We start from the raw sequence: 17,592 nt of genomic DNA, 5'->3' as shown, positions 1-17,592 counted from the left end.
TAGCTAGTGATCACTAGGATGCTAGACCTTGGACCACATTCTTATTTTGTTCAACTAAATATTTATTATTATATTGTATAAGTACTATTAATTCACCTTCTCTAATTAATAAAAATGGTTAACAAGATTCTCCCCATCTCTACTCTTATTATTATTACTTATGAGACAAGTAAATCAACAATAACACTCATAAAAATAATAATAAAACCATAAACAATACTTTAAAGATATAATCAACATCCAATTACACACGCGATCTATAATTATTAAAATCAACTTTATTGTTATACCTTTTTTTTTTACTAATCCAAATCCAATCAACTAGAATCAATGACAACAAATCTATTCATAATTCAAACTCTCTTTCTAAACCTAACTCGACCACCACCATGAAAAGGACAAAATGGAAGCATTAGATCCATCACCATGGGCTTTTAATAAAGTAATAGGATCATTTGTTTTAGAAAAAGAAAAGAAAAGAAAGAAAAGAAATATATATATATATATATATATATATATGGGTGGCTAGGTCCTTCATGGAAAGCATTTATTCAAGTGATGGATCATGGAATGCAATAGATGATCATTTATTTAGTTAGATTTTTAATAGATAATTAAACATTTAAGATTGAAAGTCTCAACTGCGACGTATTATAGGAGTATTTTTCTCTAATAAGAAGCGGGTCTAAAAATATTGACTATTTGAATGGATTTTCATGAGTGCTTTTTAATTTATTATGGTGGTCAATGTGAAACTTATATGGGATCAAACGGGATACTTTAAAAATTATAAGAAAAAATAATAATAAAAAGGTGGCCAGAGAAGTTTGTTTCAATCTAATCTCTGAAGTTGGTGTAATGTAGTCATGTGTGCAATATTTTATGGATTCTGTTTTTTTTTTTTGAAAAAAAATATTAAAATTATTAAAAACATGCCTATAATATGTATTTTTAATCAGAAAAAAGTCCTTGTTAGTTAAGGCAGGCTATATTTTAGTAAAATGCTTCCAAAAAGAAAATCAACTCCATTATTTATTATAGGAGATGCAAAGGCTCAGTTTACAGAGTATAAGTTATGTAATATTATATATCATTAGGCAGTTGTACTGGGTATCATTATTGTTAATAATATAAAGGTCATACAGTACTTAATCAATAATTAAGTGTCTTGGGTATCAGTGTGGTGAATAACTAGGAGATCAAACTGACCAACCTAATTTTCATTATGAATAATTTAGACAAGTTTGGAGCTGGAAGAAGTGAGTACTATGTCATATTGTGTTGGTCAACCATTCATCAGCCAAGAAGCTTGTGCTTGAAGAAAAGAATAGAACAATATTACAGGAATAAAAGATCACTACTGGCATGGTGGGTGAGCTGATCGATCCGATCGGAAAATGTTCGTTTGTTAATTTTACCGGAGGAGTTGGTGTAAGGTTATGTGACTTAGCTAGTGAAGCTAAGTGGGTCGATTTTTTGGAAAGCATGGTTTAGGTTAAGATAGGTGAAGCAGCTTGTGTGGTTGGATAAGGGCAAATAACTGTAATGGATGGCTCCTGATGTACAAGTTTCGAATAGTCACTTTGTTGGACACTATTTAGTCATTGTTTATTCTTGTTGGCAAGTCTATTAGGAATTTGGATGAGTTATTTGCTCATCATATATTCGATAATTCGAATTCTTTCTCAAAATATCTGGAGTATCCACTTTCTTCCCAATCAAGACAACAGTATTCTTGAATCATTGCACAAGTACTTGAAACAAGCCTACAACTTCAGGATTCTGTTTTGGAAAGTTCACAAGTACAAAGAAAAGAAAAGAAAACTTTCAGGGATCTCTAGATACATAGTTTTGATCAAGGCAGACCTGCTATATGTTAAGCAGCTCCGAATACATAAAGCAGGAGAAACTATCCAAGTTTATTTATACAACTTCGACAAGAAAAAAAAAAAAAGCGAGGATAAGGAAGAAAATTTGAAGCTTTTGATGACTGGAGTGATTTGTACTATGATCATCGCGAATTGGCTAACTGTTGGACTTTGTATGTTCAATGTGTGTTAGCTCAAAGGATCCTGTTCTGGATGTCATTGATGAGACCCGAAGCTAGAGATGTCAACTTCCTTCCTGTCTCACCAGCCATGCTCTTGATAGAGGTTATATCTTGTGATGCCTAGAAAAGCAAAGTGTATTAGGTCAAAACACATCTATGAAAAAGTTGACAATATATTGTCGAAATTTTTAGTTCAATACTATTTAAATAATACTAATAATAATGACCATAAGAAAAATAATTTCTAGGATTGTAGAACTATAACGAGGCAACATGAAACTTGATGGTTATTTGCAAGTTGAATGCTGCTACTCAATCAACTTAGTATACTCTTAACATTATTTTAAAAAAAATACCTGGAATGAGATTCTGTTAATGAGATCAGAAGCAGTCATGTCTATTGTAGAATCACTCCCCCGACCAAACAGATCAGCACTAGAAATGGATGTCGACCCCTATGCAAAGTAAGCATATAAACCAAATGAGAATGCGTGTAAGTTTATAATACCTAAAACTGACCATATTAAGTACTAGGTACTAGGCAAAATAAGTAAAAAATATCGTAGATTAGTTTTTTAAGATGCACAGGGGAGACATACTACCAACATCTCAGTGTTAGTTTATTGCAAACCAGCATACATTAAGAGAAAGGATCTCTAAATCACATTGTTTTTCAGTCTATTCATATACAATATGCAGAGATTACTATCAAAAGAATCTTGATTCCGAACAATCTCAGAAATATTGTAGAATACAGTTGTGTGGCAAAACACTAACAAGGCATCAAATATCAATGATAAACAACAAAGCACAATTAAGAGCAACTTTTGTGAACAACCATTATATCTTAAAGGGATTAGGCATTTTCAATTATATGACAACTGCATAAAATTGTACAAGTGCAAGCTATGTCAATTTTATGATCCATTTTGCATAGCTTATGATCCACTTAGCAATCACATTTTGAGATGATGAAGTGGCATACCGAGAATTTGTCCAGGGATATTTGAGCCTCGTTGTTTGCTTTGTTTTGATCACCAAAGAATTGGGCTGATGATATTGATTTTGCATTTGAGAATTTCTGCCTTGCCACGTCACTTTCTTCAATCTGATCAGCATGATAATTAAAAGCAAGCTTCATATGAAAGATGTTGAGTGAATATGAACACATTTAACTAGAATTAAGAAAAAATGATGAATATTCTATATTCGATTTCCAATGGCCAATCATTTTAAAGAATTTATATATCACCTGTTCAGACTCCTCATTCCATATTATAAGCAAGCATATTCATTGTCTGGAGTTTAACAAACAATCTTGCTTACTTTCATATTCAGAAACAAGCGACTCTTGCATAAATAAATTCTAGAATTCACCAAAAATCACTTTGGCCTATAAATCTAATTCCAAATCTATCAAGCATATAGTTACTTTGTCTAGAATATCAAAGTTGCTATCTAAACAAGGTTGCAGGGATTCAATACAACCAAAGCAAGTGAATAAAATCATACTGAAACTGTGGCACCTGTACTTTTGATGATGAGGAAGATTTCTTCTGAAATCCACCGTCCATTCCAAAATCGTCAAAGAAACTAGAAGATTTTGGTGGAGCAACATGATCGAGAACTTGAGGGCCGCTAGAATTGCTCTCGTCAGAAAGTGTGTTCTCAATATATTGGAACCGAGAGGGAAATGGCTGACCACTCGTTGTCCTCGAATTAGTAGAGACTGGTGCAGAAACAGGTGCAGGTTCTTCAGGCTTTTGATCATAAAGGTTTTCATTTGGCTGCAATCAACAGATCACAACAGTTAGGCTGCAATCATTACACCCCCAAAACAGGTTCCAATTAAAATTGAATCTTGATGCAGCATGTTCCAATTAAAGTTGAATCTTGATACAATGTAAAGATGAAATTTTCAACAATTTTTTATAAGGAAAAAAAACAAGGGATGGAATAAGCGAAATATTAATGCAAGTAAGAAGAAAGTCAGGGTCAACAATCATGGCAAAGTGGAGCTTGGATAAGTTATTAATCAACCAAATGGGAGGTTAGTGTTTACCTTTGTTGTAAGCTTCCGGACACCAAGACCTCCAGTCTTGCTTCCGGTCTTCTTTGCACCAAAGGGCTTCTTGGCAGAACCGATAACTGCAGAACGGATTGGAGCCTTAGGTGAACGAGGAATTTCAGGTTCAATTGTCTGATCTGTAACCTCCTGTGAATCTACAAGCTTGAGTTCAGGGAGTCCATTCAATGCAGTGGGTGGCTGAGATGCTGCAACAGGTGAAGATGGCAAACTAGTATCCTCCGCAGAGCTCTTCATAACCTCTTTGGAAAGCAATTGCCGGTACAATTCAGCTGCTCTTGATGTAAATTTGGCTTCAATCTTGCCATCATCTGTCCAGCCATGCTGCTTAAAGAAAATGTGGGCACGGTTGTTGCCTCCAAAAGCCATCGTCTTTAGTTGATCAGGAGTCCAAGAGTCCAAATTTGTAGATCTAGACATGACCAAAAGAAGTTCTATATAAGATTTCATGGATTCCTATTTGGAGCAATACACTTAACACCACTTTAAAGACATTGTAACATATTTCGCCCACAACAAATGGATGTGCAAGTATCTATATCATGATGCGCCAAAAAAATCAGGCAGCAAATACAGGGGAAAAAAGCAAGTTCTGAGGTCCTTGTAGCATACAAACAGATTCCATATTGTAATATAAACAAGATTTTAGAGTAGTACACATCAAAATAAGCGAAGGAGAGTAAATTAAATGAATTAGGAAAATATATCCTACAGATGCTGGACAGTGGCTATGGTGGATTTTAGCAAGAAAAAGACAAATATTTAGGAATTATATCAACGTGACACATTATATCATCCAATTTTTAATTTTACTGTCGTCCCCAATATTAGATTGGTTCTTGTCAGCCTCAATACAACTTGATTGATCTGTATCAGACCAAGTTTGACAATGTTGTTGTATGATCATCGTTTATTTTTTACTATCTTTGGACAAAGTGAAAACTTTATGAGACCACAATATGACATATTACATTATACAAACCACCATTCAACAATTGGAAAACAATGTGTATATAACAAATATAAGAATGCTAAGATAAATAAGGTTTTAGAATAGATAAAATATATATAATACTATGAGAGAGCAACTATGTGTAGTTTCAACGAATGGAAAAATAGTAATAAATTCAACATCTTCAATGACGATTCTATAGCTAGATTACCTATATCAGATAGAGTTGAAGGTGAAATGGATAAAGAGAGGCCAAAGAAAATTGTACTTAACATAATAAAAATGATTTAAAAGGTCTAAAATTTGCTAATAATATAGGCTCAGAGTTCGATGGAGGAGATCAGATCTATTGCATCCCCTGAATAACCCCATGGTTTGATACTTTGACAATCATGTTAGGTATTGATGAATGGTCATGAAAGTAGATTAGAGTAAAGAACATTGTCAGAAAATGAAGCTTTTATAGAATCAACCATTTCTAAAATATGTTCTCGAAATACATGACTGATCCTAAACAAAGCTAATCCAGCACCATTTGCAAATTCCAATAGCGTAAAGCCAACAGATCAAACCTGTTTCTTCGTAAGCAAAACACAACAACAAATTCATCAAATACCTCACGAAGCTGATGTGCACGCCGAGGCTACGGTGAACGGCGGAGCAATCGAGGCAGAGAAAGATTCCGTAAGTCACCGACGCCCACGTCGGGTTCTTCGCATTGCAATCAAAGCACATCTGGCGAAGGAAATAGATCCACGGATCAGAGACAACGGGATCTGGATACTTAGGCAGAGATCTCAGCGGATCCAACCGGTTCCCGATCAGGATCGCAACGAAGCCGAAACAAAACAACGTAATCGAATCCATGGCAACGAGAGAAGAGATCGGCGTACCTTGTTCTCGGACTTCGATTTGAGCTTCCTGAACACGGCGTTCCTGTCGGCGAACGCATCGGAAGCCATCGGCGAGAGAGAGAGCAGGAACGGTTTTGTTCGATTCTTCCCTAATTTAGAGGGAGGCGTGAAGGGGAAAGGAAGTGAGGCGAAGGCCAGATCGGTTTGTATCGGGAAAATTTAATTTTACGCCACACATTTTCACCTCTATTTTCGACATACTCCAATTAGTTTTAAAAACTGCAAAATATTTTACAAAATTTTAGATTATTGACATTTTGCCCCTGAGAACAAATGGTTTGCTTTTATGGCCACAGATAGATCATGCGGTCAGGATCAAATTCCTGGAAATTTAACGGTGATAAAGCCATCCTTCACGCGATAGAGCCGTGGATGGCGTTGGATTCTAGATATTATCGCTCGTCCCTACCGTTGACCTGCGGCTGCAGAAGACCAAACGCTTAGTCAAAGTTTTTGAACCAATGAAATGAGGACGCGTTGTTTCGGCCGGAAAGCAATGTCTATTTATAGTATTGCAACGAATTCAAGAGCCAGAAAGAGGAGAGTCGAAGCTTCGGAGAGAGCGGGGGAGGCGATGAATTCATCCAAGGGGAGGAGCGATCCAAGTCCGTATCTTGGCGTCAACAAGATCGGGAAGATCATCCAAAAACCCTCCAGTTCCTCCTCCTCCTCCTCCCTGCCGCCGCCGCCTCCGCCGCAGAACGTCTACACCATCAGCATGCACGACTTCCGCAGCGTCGTGCAGCAGCTCACCGCCGGCACACCCTCCGCCCCTCGACCGCCACGCCCTTCCTCCCCTCCCCGCCTCCGCAAGATCCGCCCCCCGCCGCTCCCCCTCGCTTCCCCCTCCCCCCGCCTCCCTCCGCCGCCGCCGCCTCCCGCGCCGGCAGAGTCACCTGTCTCCGCCTACATGCGCTACCTTCTCACCTCCGACTCCGCCGCCGCGCCCTCGCCCCGCCTCCCCTTCCCCTCCCCTCTGCCGTCGCCGTCCGCGTTCCTCAACCTGCTATCCCCCAAGTCGCCCTGCACGCTGCTGCCACCGCTGCCGCCTCTCTCCCCGGGCTTCTCTTGGCCGCCGTCCCCCTCCGCCTTCCCGCCCATCCTCAGCCCTACCTGGAAAGACCTGATGTAGCGCAACTGTTTGATTGATTGCCCGAACGAACCTAAACAAAAGATCTATCTTTCATTACTTAAAGCTGGAACCGAGATAATCTCATCTGGGATAGTTGGATATGCTAAATATAATATACTTTTTTTTTGTAGGATCAAAACAGTTTGATCAGAATGATTGCTTGTGCTTGTTCTTTGATATACAATTCATGTTTCATGATCAAATCTTTGCAAGTTCATATGTAAATATGGTTTTGATAAACTGAGGATGAATGCATGGTGTTTCTGTGGACAGTATACTGCTCAAAAATGACTGGAACCTAACTAGATCGATCGATTCAACTGGTTAACTTGAGATTTATATTGAACTAGATATTTGACAAGTTCAATTACAAGCGTCCTGGCTGGTTCAGCTGTTTACTTAATGGAACATGTAAGAGTTTTGAAGACCTTGGAATTGACGTAGCACTAACTAAAGGTAACATGAAAGCTACAGGGCAAAGAAAAACAGAGAGGAAGAAACAGTTGCAGGTCTGGGTCTGCATGGGGTTACCTTGAGCGGGGGCAAATCTCAACACTCTTTAAAACACAGCACGGTGTCAAATTGATGATCACTTAATATCTTATCCAATCATAACCCATAAAAAAATATAGTCAAATAATATAAAATCAGTTGCATATGAGTTTATCACCTATAGATAATAAAAGAACTATCAACTAGTTGGTCTCATTAGAGCCTGAGAACTTCTCATCATTACCAAAGGTCAGTCAGGAGTTTAAATTTATATATTTTGTTCTTTTTTGAAATCAAATTGGTAGTAGGAACTGAGTCAGGACACTTTAATTTCAGTTTAGCGCTTTGTTTTGTTTGGGAGGAGGTGAGGGAAGGAGAGGAAAGAGTAAAGAAAGGAAAGGAAAATCTTTATCATTATTTGGGATGGAGTGAGTTAAAGAGGAGATGCCCCCGGGGCATAGGTGAGTTGGTTACGACGCAGCAGACTTGCAGAAGAGGGCAAGGGTTCGAATCCTGGCGAAGCCAGGCAATACCTTCCTGCATCGTAACCAACTGCACTTTCTCGATTTACCTCCTCACAAATGGTCATGGGACCGATCGTGTGGGGCCGCTAAGGTGGCGGATCCACCTTTTTGCAGAAGAAGAGTTAAAGAGGAGAAAGAAAGAGAAAAGTAAATTTTACATTTTACATGTTCTTGATTTGAACCGGAAGAAAGAGGAAAAGAAACTTAAAAATATTTTATTTTATTTTTATTTTAAATTATTAAATTTTAAGTTAACTCATATATTTAGATATTTCGTCTTTGCACTATCGCTCCTCACATAACACGCGTCGTCACCGTTCAGTGTCCAACCGCTCGCACTTCACGACGTCGATACCGACTCTCGTCGTAAATCTTTTTGAGGACAGGAACCATAATTTTTTCTTTGCCAAAAAAATATGCATTTTCTATTTTAAGACTTTCCATATCTTAACTTCTATAATATTGATAAAATTTTATAATTTACTATCCATCCTCTATATGCGTTGTCTTTTAAAAAAAAAAATGAGGATATTTTTATAAATTTATAAATTTAATTTTTATTTTTTTTCTTTTCTTTCAAATAAAATAACATATGTTAAGTTAATAAATTTTCCATCTTTCAATTTAGAGGAAAGCAGGACTCACAAGCTAACGCTAATACTACAACCCATTGCGAAAGCAACCGTGTACAGACTACTATTGCTTACCAAATGAGAAATTCCATTTCATTTTAGCTCCACAAAACTAAAGTCAAACTCAAATTCTAGAAACTATGATGCGCTACGCAAAATTTTAATTATCATACCAGAAACTAATTGTTCTTCACGTAAACCTTCTGTGGTTTATGGAAAAAATCTAATAGTTGCTTCCGACACGGCAGTGGATGCTCAGAATTGCAGAGAAGCTGCATAACTAGCATTTAGATACAGTACAATAAATACCAACTACGATGATTTCTCTTGTATTAACTAGCTCAGAAATGTGTTAGCTTCAGAAGAGGCCTTAGTTTTGCTAAACTAGCTATTGATTAACTGAGTTGACCTATTATAAACCTTATAAAATTATATTCACAACCTATTTGTTTACTGTTCGTCTTTGGCTTGCGTTACGCGGCGAGAACTCAAGAACTAGTCCTACAATTCTATCAGAACTTGTTTTTCTTATTATGTCTTTGGTCTGCGCTAGCCAACAACACTTATTGTAGGTGGAAGCCAGTAAGAAATTTCACGAAGAGCTACAAGTCGCACAAAATTAACTAAGCAATTGGAATAGTCAACGATCGAAGCAAGTCTATATGTACCATTGAGAGAAGAATACCTGTGCAGCAAATTGATTCTTCTTTCATCGTCTACATCTCTCAGATGGCCGATCCTTCTGCCTGCATAGCAACTTCTTTAGGCCCTCTCTATAACGCCTGCTGTGCCCCTGTCTATGCTGCAATTGGCGAAACCGTAGCTTCGTACCTTCATCGAAAGCGGAATCGGAGAGCCCTGACGGACGCTTTGAGACGCCTCCAGGCCAAAGCGGAGAAATTGAAGGAGGACATCGAAAGAGAGGCTCAACAGTTGGGGGTTTCCAACTCCGACGTCGAGGACTGGCAGAAGAGGGTGGAAGAGTTCATGCTCTTGGCAAACCGCGTCGTCGACAATGATTCCGGTGGATGTACATATCGTTGTCGTGTAGCCCCCAAAGTCAGTCGACTGTTGGTGGAAGCCGATTGTTTGCTCAGGGAATCGTTCTCTGCGCCGTTCGCCCACTCGCCGCCTCCGGAGGTGGCGGAGCTCACATACCCGAAGCCCACCTTCGGAATGGATTCCATCTTGCAAGAACTGTTGTCGCAGTTTAACCTCGAGGAGAACAGCATCGTCGGCGTCTACGGGCTCGGCGGAGTGGGGAAGACGACGCTGCTGAAGACATTCAACAACAAGCTTAGGCAGAGCCCTGGCGACTACCAGGCGGTGATCATGCTCGAGGTCGCCAACTCAGTGACGCTCAACGTGGCGACGATGCAGAGGACGATTTCCGACCGATTGGGGCTACTCTGGAAGCAGAACCAGTCAGAGAAAGATCGCGCCGCGTTTCTTCTGAAGGTACTAAGGAAGAAGAAGTTCGTGATGCTGCTCGATGATGTGTGGCAAAAGTTTGAACTGGAGGATGTCGGAATCCCCGTTCCGAACTCCTCCAACGGCTGCAAGCTCGTCGTTGCTTCGCGGCTTGAGACGTGTGCGCCCAGATGGGCGCCATGAACCCCATCGCCCTGCAGTGCTTGGAGAAAAAAGAGGCTTGGGATCTGTTTCTGAGCAAGTTGACAGACCCCGTAAAGGCCGCCATTAACGAGCACAAAGGTATGTACCAAAGTGCGGATGAGATTGTCAACAGCTGCGGCGGCCTTCCGCTCGCGCTCAATGTCGTCGGCTCTGCTCTTACTTGCAGCAGGGAACCTAATGAATGGAGGCACGAAGCCAGAGCAATCACGAAGAACATATCCAGCATCGATGGCGCCGACAAGATGCTAACTGTTCTCAAGTACAGCTACGACATGCTCGGCGATAGGGATAGGCAAAAGGAGTGCTTCCTGTACTGTACTCTGTTCCCAGACTACGGTTCCATCAACAAGGATCTGCTCGTGGACTATTGGGTGGCGGAAGGGCTCATCTCTGCTGCAGAGCCCCACGAAGGGCACAAGGTGATAAGAAAGCTGGTCTCTGCGTGCTTGTTGCAGAGTAGCGACACAGATCCGAACTCGGAGGTGACGATGCACCAGATGATCCGAAGAATGGGGCATCAACAGGCATCTGAGTTCTTCGTAGAAGCCGGTAAGGCATTGAAGCAAGCACCTAATGTGCAAGATTGGAAAAATTTCACAAGGATCTCTCTGATGTCCAATGACATCAGAGACCTCTCCATTTCACCGGACTGCCGGAGGCTTCTTACCCTGCTGCTTCAGAACAATCCAAATCTGCGCCTTCTCGGTCCAAACTTCTTCAAATCGATGTCTTCGCTCAAGGTGCTCGACCTTTCGCACACAGCCATCGAGAATCTCCCAGATTGCAGCGCGCTGAGCCAATTGGTGTATCTCAATCTCTCCCACACCCTCGTTAAGGAATTCCCCAAGAAACTCTGCAACGCGCTGGTAGAGCTGCTCTACCTCAACATGTCCGACACCCGCATCCAGGAGCTCCCCCAGCATCTGTGGAAACTGCAAAAACTGACACATTTGCATATGGCCGAGACGTCGGCCCTTAGGATTATCCCCCATGGCACCATCTCCAAGCTCTATCGGCTAAAGGTTCTCAATCTCTACAGAAGTAATTACGGGATCAAGGACGCGGACGATCTGAACCTGGAGAAATTGGAGGAACTCAAGTTCCTAGGGATCACTATCTACTCCCAGGAAGTCTTCGCTAAGTTGAAGCGAGCCGATCCGCTTGCAAGATCCACTCGGTGCTTGAGCCTCTCCCGTTGCCCGAGGATAACAACGATCCAACTCTCGGAGTTCAAGAAGATGGGGCATCTGAAGGAGCTTCACATCGAATCCTGCAGCGCATTGGAAAAGCTGATTGTCGATCACGTTGAGAAAGAAGACAGCGTGAAGAGGGTGAAGATTCTCACGCTCGCGAGCTTGCCAAATCTAGTCGAGGTCTCCTTCGGAACGGCGACCCATCGGTTCCAAGATCTGCGCGACCTCACCATTCGTTCGTGCCCCAAACTGAAGCACGTTTCGTGGGTGATGCGGCTTCAATCCCTAGAGAGGCTCGTCATCTCGGACTGCGACGAATTGGAAGAGCTCGTGCTAGAGGAAGCAAATGCAGCAGCAACGACAACTGCTTCTCCTCTTGCCACTCCATTAACGGCGAACCGATCGTCGAAGGAAGAGATGAACTGCCAAGATTGAGGATCATGGAGCTGAAAGGGCTCCAAAGCTTGAGGAGCATATGCCAAAAGGGGAGGAGCTTCCCTGGCTTGGAGAGCATCAGAGTGGAGGGCTGCCAGAATCTTAAAGACCTTCCGGCGACCGGAGTACCGAAGCTGAAGCAAATATGCGGTGAGGTGGGCTGGTGGGAAGGATTGACGCCGGAGATGAGGACCAGTTCGCTGGCCGATTGCTTTGTTCCAATTTAATCATTATTTGTTTATATTTTATTGAAAGACGCACATATTCATTTGATTTAATTTAATATTTAATGTGAATGATTTAAATATCTGTATATGAAAAAAATGATAATCCCAATAGCCATATTTCTCGGGGTGGTCGGTTGATTGTTCCCCATTTGGAGGAAAATTCCTGAAATATGTCGTAGCTGGGGATCGAACTGCGGGTCCCTGAGTTACAATCTGGATGTCCTACCGATGCACCATTGTCCCGGGGACAAATATCTGTATAAGAAGATCAGATGGACTGTGAATTGATTATAAATTATTTAGTTTATTTTAAATGTCTTGTAATTAATTAATATGCTTAATTGTAAATTATAATTTTTTAAATAATTATATTTATTTATTTTTAAAAATAAAAATAGGTTAAATGAAATACAAAATTGAATAGTACAAATGTAATAAGAGGATTACTACATGTGTCATATATAAAAATCAAATGGTTCAAATCATCCTTGAATAATCCATAGCTACACACCCTTTATTTATTTTTAAATAGTGTCTTGCCTTAAGAACTTATCAAAATACCTCCCATCTTATTTTTCAACATGAGATAGCATTCTTTAAATAGCATCGAATTTTAATAAAATTAAGATAATACTCTCTCTCTTTTGTAGTGGTCAATTATCGTTTCTCAATTTATCTTTTCACAAATAAATATGAAATTGACCGTGTGAGACCACTAGATGATGAATTTCATTTTTTACGAAAGACATAGTATTCTTTTAATCAAATTCATTATGATTTAAAATAAAATTATTTTACTATGTGATGCAATAATAAAACAATGGGAAATAATAAAAATATCAGAATTTAATTAAACTGTAGTCAAAACTATTATATAATTTTGTAAATTTAATTAAAATTATTATAATAATATTAAAATAAGAAAAATTTAAGAATACAATATATGATAAAAATCAAATCATCTCATGACTTTTAATAGATGTCTCACTTCTGTTTTTATTAAAAGAATACTTCACTCCATCAATAATTTATATATAATTAATTACCCAATTTTTCTTTAGTCTTAAATCCTAAATCAATCAAGAGCATTATAATAATTACGATTTCATAGTTACTATAATATATGTTTAATTTATTTAAAATTATTTATGATATAGTATCTATAATTTCATAGTTATTACAAAACAAATTTAATCATATTTACCTATCATTTCACAGTTATGAAATTATAAATATTATAATACAGAATTAACTTACTTACCTAACATTTACGTTGTAGCAGCTATGAAATCATAGCCACCATAACATTTATAATAGTTATTAAACAACTATAATTTCATAGTTGTTATAGTATATATATATATTTATATATATACTATAATTTCATAGTTTTTTTTGTTATAGTATATATATTTGATTGATTGAAGATTTAGACGGATAATTTAAATGGAAGGTAATAATAAAAATAATTAGATAATTATACATAAATTACTAGGGGTGAACATATTTTTTATTAAAAAAATCAAAATGAGATCCTTGTGAAAAAATCCGTCTTTTTTATTTTTACCCTAAAAAGTAAGAGAGCATTTTGATTTTTTTTTATATAAGATGCTTTTTATGATAACTTTATTAAAAATAAAATATAAAAATATATTAGAAATTTGGAAAAACAAATAATTTATGATCTTTTATATTTCTCTCCTTTTTTTTTTTAAAAAAATTATACACTTTTTATTCTTTTATATATTTTTTATTTAAAGAAAGATGGACTTAAGACTCCGGCGGCAAACATAGAGCACAAGCTAGTTGGGATCTGATCAAACCCGAGCACAAGCTAACCAGACCTATGCCTAAACTGAGCACGAGTTAGTGGCATTATCATGTGTGACCAATGAATATTCACGCCGTGTTTGATTTAACCTAACACAAAAGTGAATCGATCGGATACCACGCTTAACTCGGTCGCCCATTCTTATAACTTTATATTAAACCCATTTTAATATTTTTAGGATAGAGCAAACCCAAAAATTCAATAATTACATTAAGTACGACTAAATTAGAATAATATATTTATTGTAATTCAATAGTGTGACATTGTTCCAGTAAATAAAAAAATATTTATTGGCGTGAGAAAATAATAATAATACGAATTTAAAAATAATAAATGGAATATGAATGATAACTGGTTCCTTCGTTGGACTAGGACCCAATCAGACCCCGTTTTCATCTCCAGCTCTCGAGACGCCTTCGATCACCTCCGCCGACGATTGCAACTTCCATTCCCACCGGATTCCCCAACGCCGTCGACGAGATCGCAGAGGACGAAGGTGGCGTGAAGAAGGGATCGATCCTGCTATATGTTTTTCGATTTAAGAAGCTGATCCACCGATCCACGAGGCGGCGGAGGAGCACAAGAATATCCGAGAAGGCCTCGCCGGAGATCGGGAGCGCTGGGTGCGAATCAGTCACGCCACGGCCCGTTCCACGCGAACGCGGGCTCACGGCTCTTCCCTTTCTTGCCTAATGCGCAGCGCACCCGATACCTAGAGTCCCTCCCCCCGCCCCCTATGGATTTCGTCAGCCGCTACGCCACCACCGCCTCCCCGTCAGTAGAGCACCGCCACCATCTGCAGCCTCACCCGGAGCCGGAGCCATCGCCAGCGCTGGTTGCTGCCCCCGTTGGCCCCGCCGTCCCCGAGGAGCCGGAGTACTTGGCTCGGTACATGGTGGTCAAACACTCGTGGCGCGGCCGGTACAAGCGAATCTTGTGCATTTCCAGCTCCGCCATCATAACGCTGGATCCTACCACGCTGGCTGTTACCAATTCTTACAACGCGCCGGAAGATTTCGAAGGGGCGGCTCCTGTGCTGGGGCGGGGAGATGACGTCGGCTCGCAGGAGTTCACCGTTAGCGTACGGACAGATGGGAAGGGGAAGTTCAAGGCTATCAAGTTCTCGTCGAGGTTTAGGGCGAGCGTCCTGACACTATTGCACCGTCTCAGGTGGGGTAAGTTAGGGCCGATCACGGAATTCCCAGTGCTTCATCTACGGAGGACTTCCACATGGGTTCCATATGTAAGTTCGAATTCTTAGCTATATGATCACGGTGAATAGTTAGCTGAATGCTCGATCTGCTGTTTGTTCTTACCCAATACTCAAGGGCGTTACTATGTTGTTTATACTGTCTGATGTAGAGTGATCTTGTTACAATTTCTGGTCGGCATTTTTAAGATTGCTTCTAAGATTACTCTATCTGCTGTTTGTTGTTACCCAATATTCAAGGTCGTTACTATGTTGTTTATACTGTCTGATGTAGAGTGGTTTAATTACAATTTCTAGTTGACACTTTTAAGACTGCTTCTAACTCAGGATTGTTAGAAATTGTTTGCATATCTAAAATCCAATGCCCAAGTACAATAATCATATGTTTCTGTTAGATTCTTGATTGTTATTGATTTTCTAAGTGATGATTGGGAGGTTACAAATCTTTAACTTTTTTTTACAGTCTAATTAAACACTTGCTATGATCCTGGTAAATGTTGGATAGTATTTGTCATGGTATCTACCTCAACGTAGCTTTTTATGCTAACTTGGGCTGCTTGTATTGTGTCCATTTCTAAATGAAGAAACTCAGATTTGTAAAATAGTTATAGCTCATCAAAAAAATTTTGTTTCTGCACTATAGAATGTGATTATTGTTTGGCAATCATAGTTCTTGTTTTCCTTCACATCACTACAATCTATGTCCTACAGAAATTGAAGGTTACTGCTACTGGCGTTGAACTTATCGAAGGACAGTCTGGACATCCTCGGTGGTGTTTGGATTTCAGGGACATGGATTCTCCCCCAATCATACTCCTCACAGACAGTTACGGAAATAGCAGTTCAGATTCAGGAGGGTTTGTTTTATGCCCCCTGTATGGGAGAAAAAGTAAAGCTTTTAGAGCTGCCTCTGGAGTTTCTAATTCTGCAGTTGTATCATACCTGGTAACAATGTTTCCTACAGAATGTTGTTTCCTCCCATTTCCTTTAGGTCTTTGGTATTGCCAAATATATGATCATTTTTTATGGAATCGTGTCTGATATATTTGCAGACTAAAACTGCAAAAACTACTGTTGGGTTGTCATTGTCTGTTGACAGTTCTCAGAAGATGACTGTAGTGGATTTTTTAAACAAAAGAGGTAGACTCTTGATATTCCTGTAAACCTCTTGTTTGCTTATTAGAATCTTATCTCGATTACTCAAGTCTACGCACATGTAATTAAAATAAAAAAGAAAATTGGTTTGTTGTATTCACTAGGGCATGAAACAATGTTCCGAGGGCTGATAGCTAGACAATCACAGACCAAGCTTCATTGATTCTGAAACAGATGCACTATTTTGTTTGATAATTGTGCCATTTGTTTGTATGTTAATGTGCTGCTTTTGTTGGATTGAATAAGTGACTATTTTTTAAAGAAAATTATAAATGAAAAGACTAATGTTGCAAATTACTTAAGTAGCTCAATTCAATTTACACTCATCTTAGTTGAAAAAGATTGTAAATGAATGGTCCATTCTGCCCGATCTAAATTTCTTACTATCTTCTTCCTTACAAGGGATGTCCAAACAACAATGATAATGATAGTTTTCTTTGTTGTATGTGTTTGTATTATGGATATTGCTTAGATTCATATGCAAAATATTTTGTAGGGAGTTAATGGATTGCTTAAAATGATTAATATATTACTTTACCGATAAATATAAATTTTCTTTACATTGTTAATTTAGTTTATTAATTTCATATATTATATTAATAGATGTAAGCTCATAGATTTTTTGACACATGCTGTTGTTCTACATCATTGTCAATGTAGCTAATATTATTTATTGAAAATATATGGACCACATATTGCATACAATATGCATCATGCAGGGGCTCAACTGCATATTTCCTGCACATGCCAGGATCATTGGCCAATGATTTGTTGTTGGCCAATGATTTATTGGTACATACATTGGAACCATGTGGGTTCTATTTTGTCTTAGTAGATGTGAGTTCATATATATTTGATATGATGTTCTACATCATTGTCAATATGCTACATATGCATCTGCCTACAATGTGCATTATGTAAGGGCTCAACCACATATCGCCTTCACATATCATGATGGTAAAGAAATGAATTACTGGTTCATCTGTTTGAATCATGTGGGTTCTAATTAACCATGTGGGTCTAATTCATTTTTGTTCTATTACTTGAATAAATGTACTATTCTGGAGGAGCAAATGACTTTCATGGATGTTAGGATTCTGTATTTTTTGTTTACCTGTGATGGG

General features: G+C 38.9%; 4 protein-coding genes across 4 annotated transcripts in view; 3 read left to right on the top strand and 1 right to left on the bottom strand.

The window, feature by feature from the left end:
- Window positions 1–1,755: 1,755 nt before the first annotated feature.
- Window positions 1,756–6,125, bottom strand: LOC141841075 (putative ADP-ribosylation factor GTPase-activating protein AGD8). The gene is made up of 7 exons (XM_074729198.1): window positions 5,982–6,125; window positions 5,705–5,823; window positions 4,113–4,548; window positions 3,577–3,837; window positions 3,036–3,158; window positions 2,407–2,505; window positions 1,756–2,170 (listed from the first exon to the last, which is right to left on the bottom strand). Exons 1-7 carry the CDS (start codon window positions 6,048–6,050, stop codon window positions 2,063–2,065), a joined length of 1,215 nt encoding a protein of 404 aa, XP_074585299.1. The 5' UTR covers window positions 6,051–6,125; the 3' UTR covers window positions 1,756–2,062.
- Window positions 6,126–6,552: 427 nt separating this feature from the next.
- On the top strand, window positions 6,553–7,290 carry LOC141842150 (uncharacterized). The gene has a single exon (XM_074730373.1). The coding sequence runs from the start codon at window positions 6,577–6,579 to the stop codon at window positions 7,132–7,134; it is 558 nt and encodes a 185-aa protein (XP_074586474.1). The 5' UTR covers window positions 6,553–6,576; the 3' UTR covers window positions 7,135–7,290.
- Window positions 7,291–9,439: 2,149 nt separating this feature from the next.
- On the top strand, window positions 9,440–12,323 carry LOC141842073 (putative disease resistance protein At1g61300). Its single transcript, XM_074730291.1, is given in 3 exon segments — window positions 9,440–10,364; window positions 10,367–11,997; window positions 12,000–12,323. Coding segments are annotated over 3 exon segments (2,757 nt in total). The 5' UTR covers window positions 9,440–9,511; the 3' UTR covers window positions 12,273–12,323.
- Window positions 12,324–14,496: 2,173 nt separating this feature from the next.
- LOC141838374 (dnaJ homolog subfamily C GRV2-like) overlaps window positions 14,497–17,592 on the top strand; it is a 28,804-nt gene continuing 25,708 nt past the window's right edge. Inside the window, exons 1-3 of the mRNA XM_074725823.1 lie at window positions 14,497–15,346; window positions 16,025–16,258; window positions 16,366–16,453. Of these exons, the coding sequence (XP_074581924.1) occupies window positions 14,840–15,346; window positions 16,025–16,258; window positions 16,366–16,453 (829 nt within the window). The 5' untranslated portion in view covers window positions 14,497–14,839. The remainder of the gene's footprint in view (window positions 15,347–16,024; window positions 16,259–16,365; window positions 16,454–17,592) is intronic.

Source organism: Curcuma longa, chromosome 11, assembly GCF_044706935.1.
Source record: "Curcuma longa cultivar G26 ecotype Majalengka, Jawa Barat chromosome 11, ITB_CL_G26_1.1, whole genome shotgun sequence".
Lineage (NCBI taxonomy): Eukaryota > Viridiplantae > Streptophyta > Magnoliopsida > Zingiberales > Zingiberaceae > Curcuma > Curcuma longa.
Note: the sequence above shows the minus strand (reverse complement) of the source record. Positions and strands in the feature narration are given on the sequence as shown.

Bases quoted from the DNA above. Each gene is read 5' to 3' on its own strand.
- LOC141841075 (XM_074729198.1), bottom strand. From the start codon at position 6,050: ATGGCTTCCGATGCGTTCGCCGACAGGAACGCCGTGTTCAGGAAGCTC. The intron at 5,824-5,981 runs GTACGCCGATCT...TTCCTTCGCCAG, and splicing joins AATCGAAGTCCGAGAACAAG to ATGTGCTTTGATTGCAATGC. The intron at 2,506-3,035 runs GTATGCCACTTC...TACTTTGCATAG, and splicing joins TATCCCTGGACAAATTCTCG to GGGTCGACATCCATTTCTAG.
- LOC141842150 (XM_074730373.1), top strand. From the start codon at position 6,577: ATGAATTCATCCAAGGGGAGGAGCGATCCAAGTCCGTATCTTGGCGTC.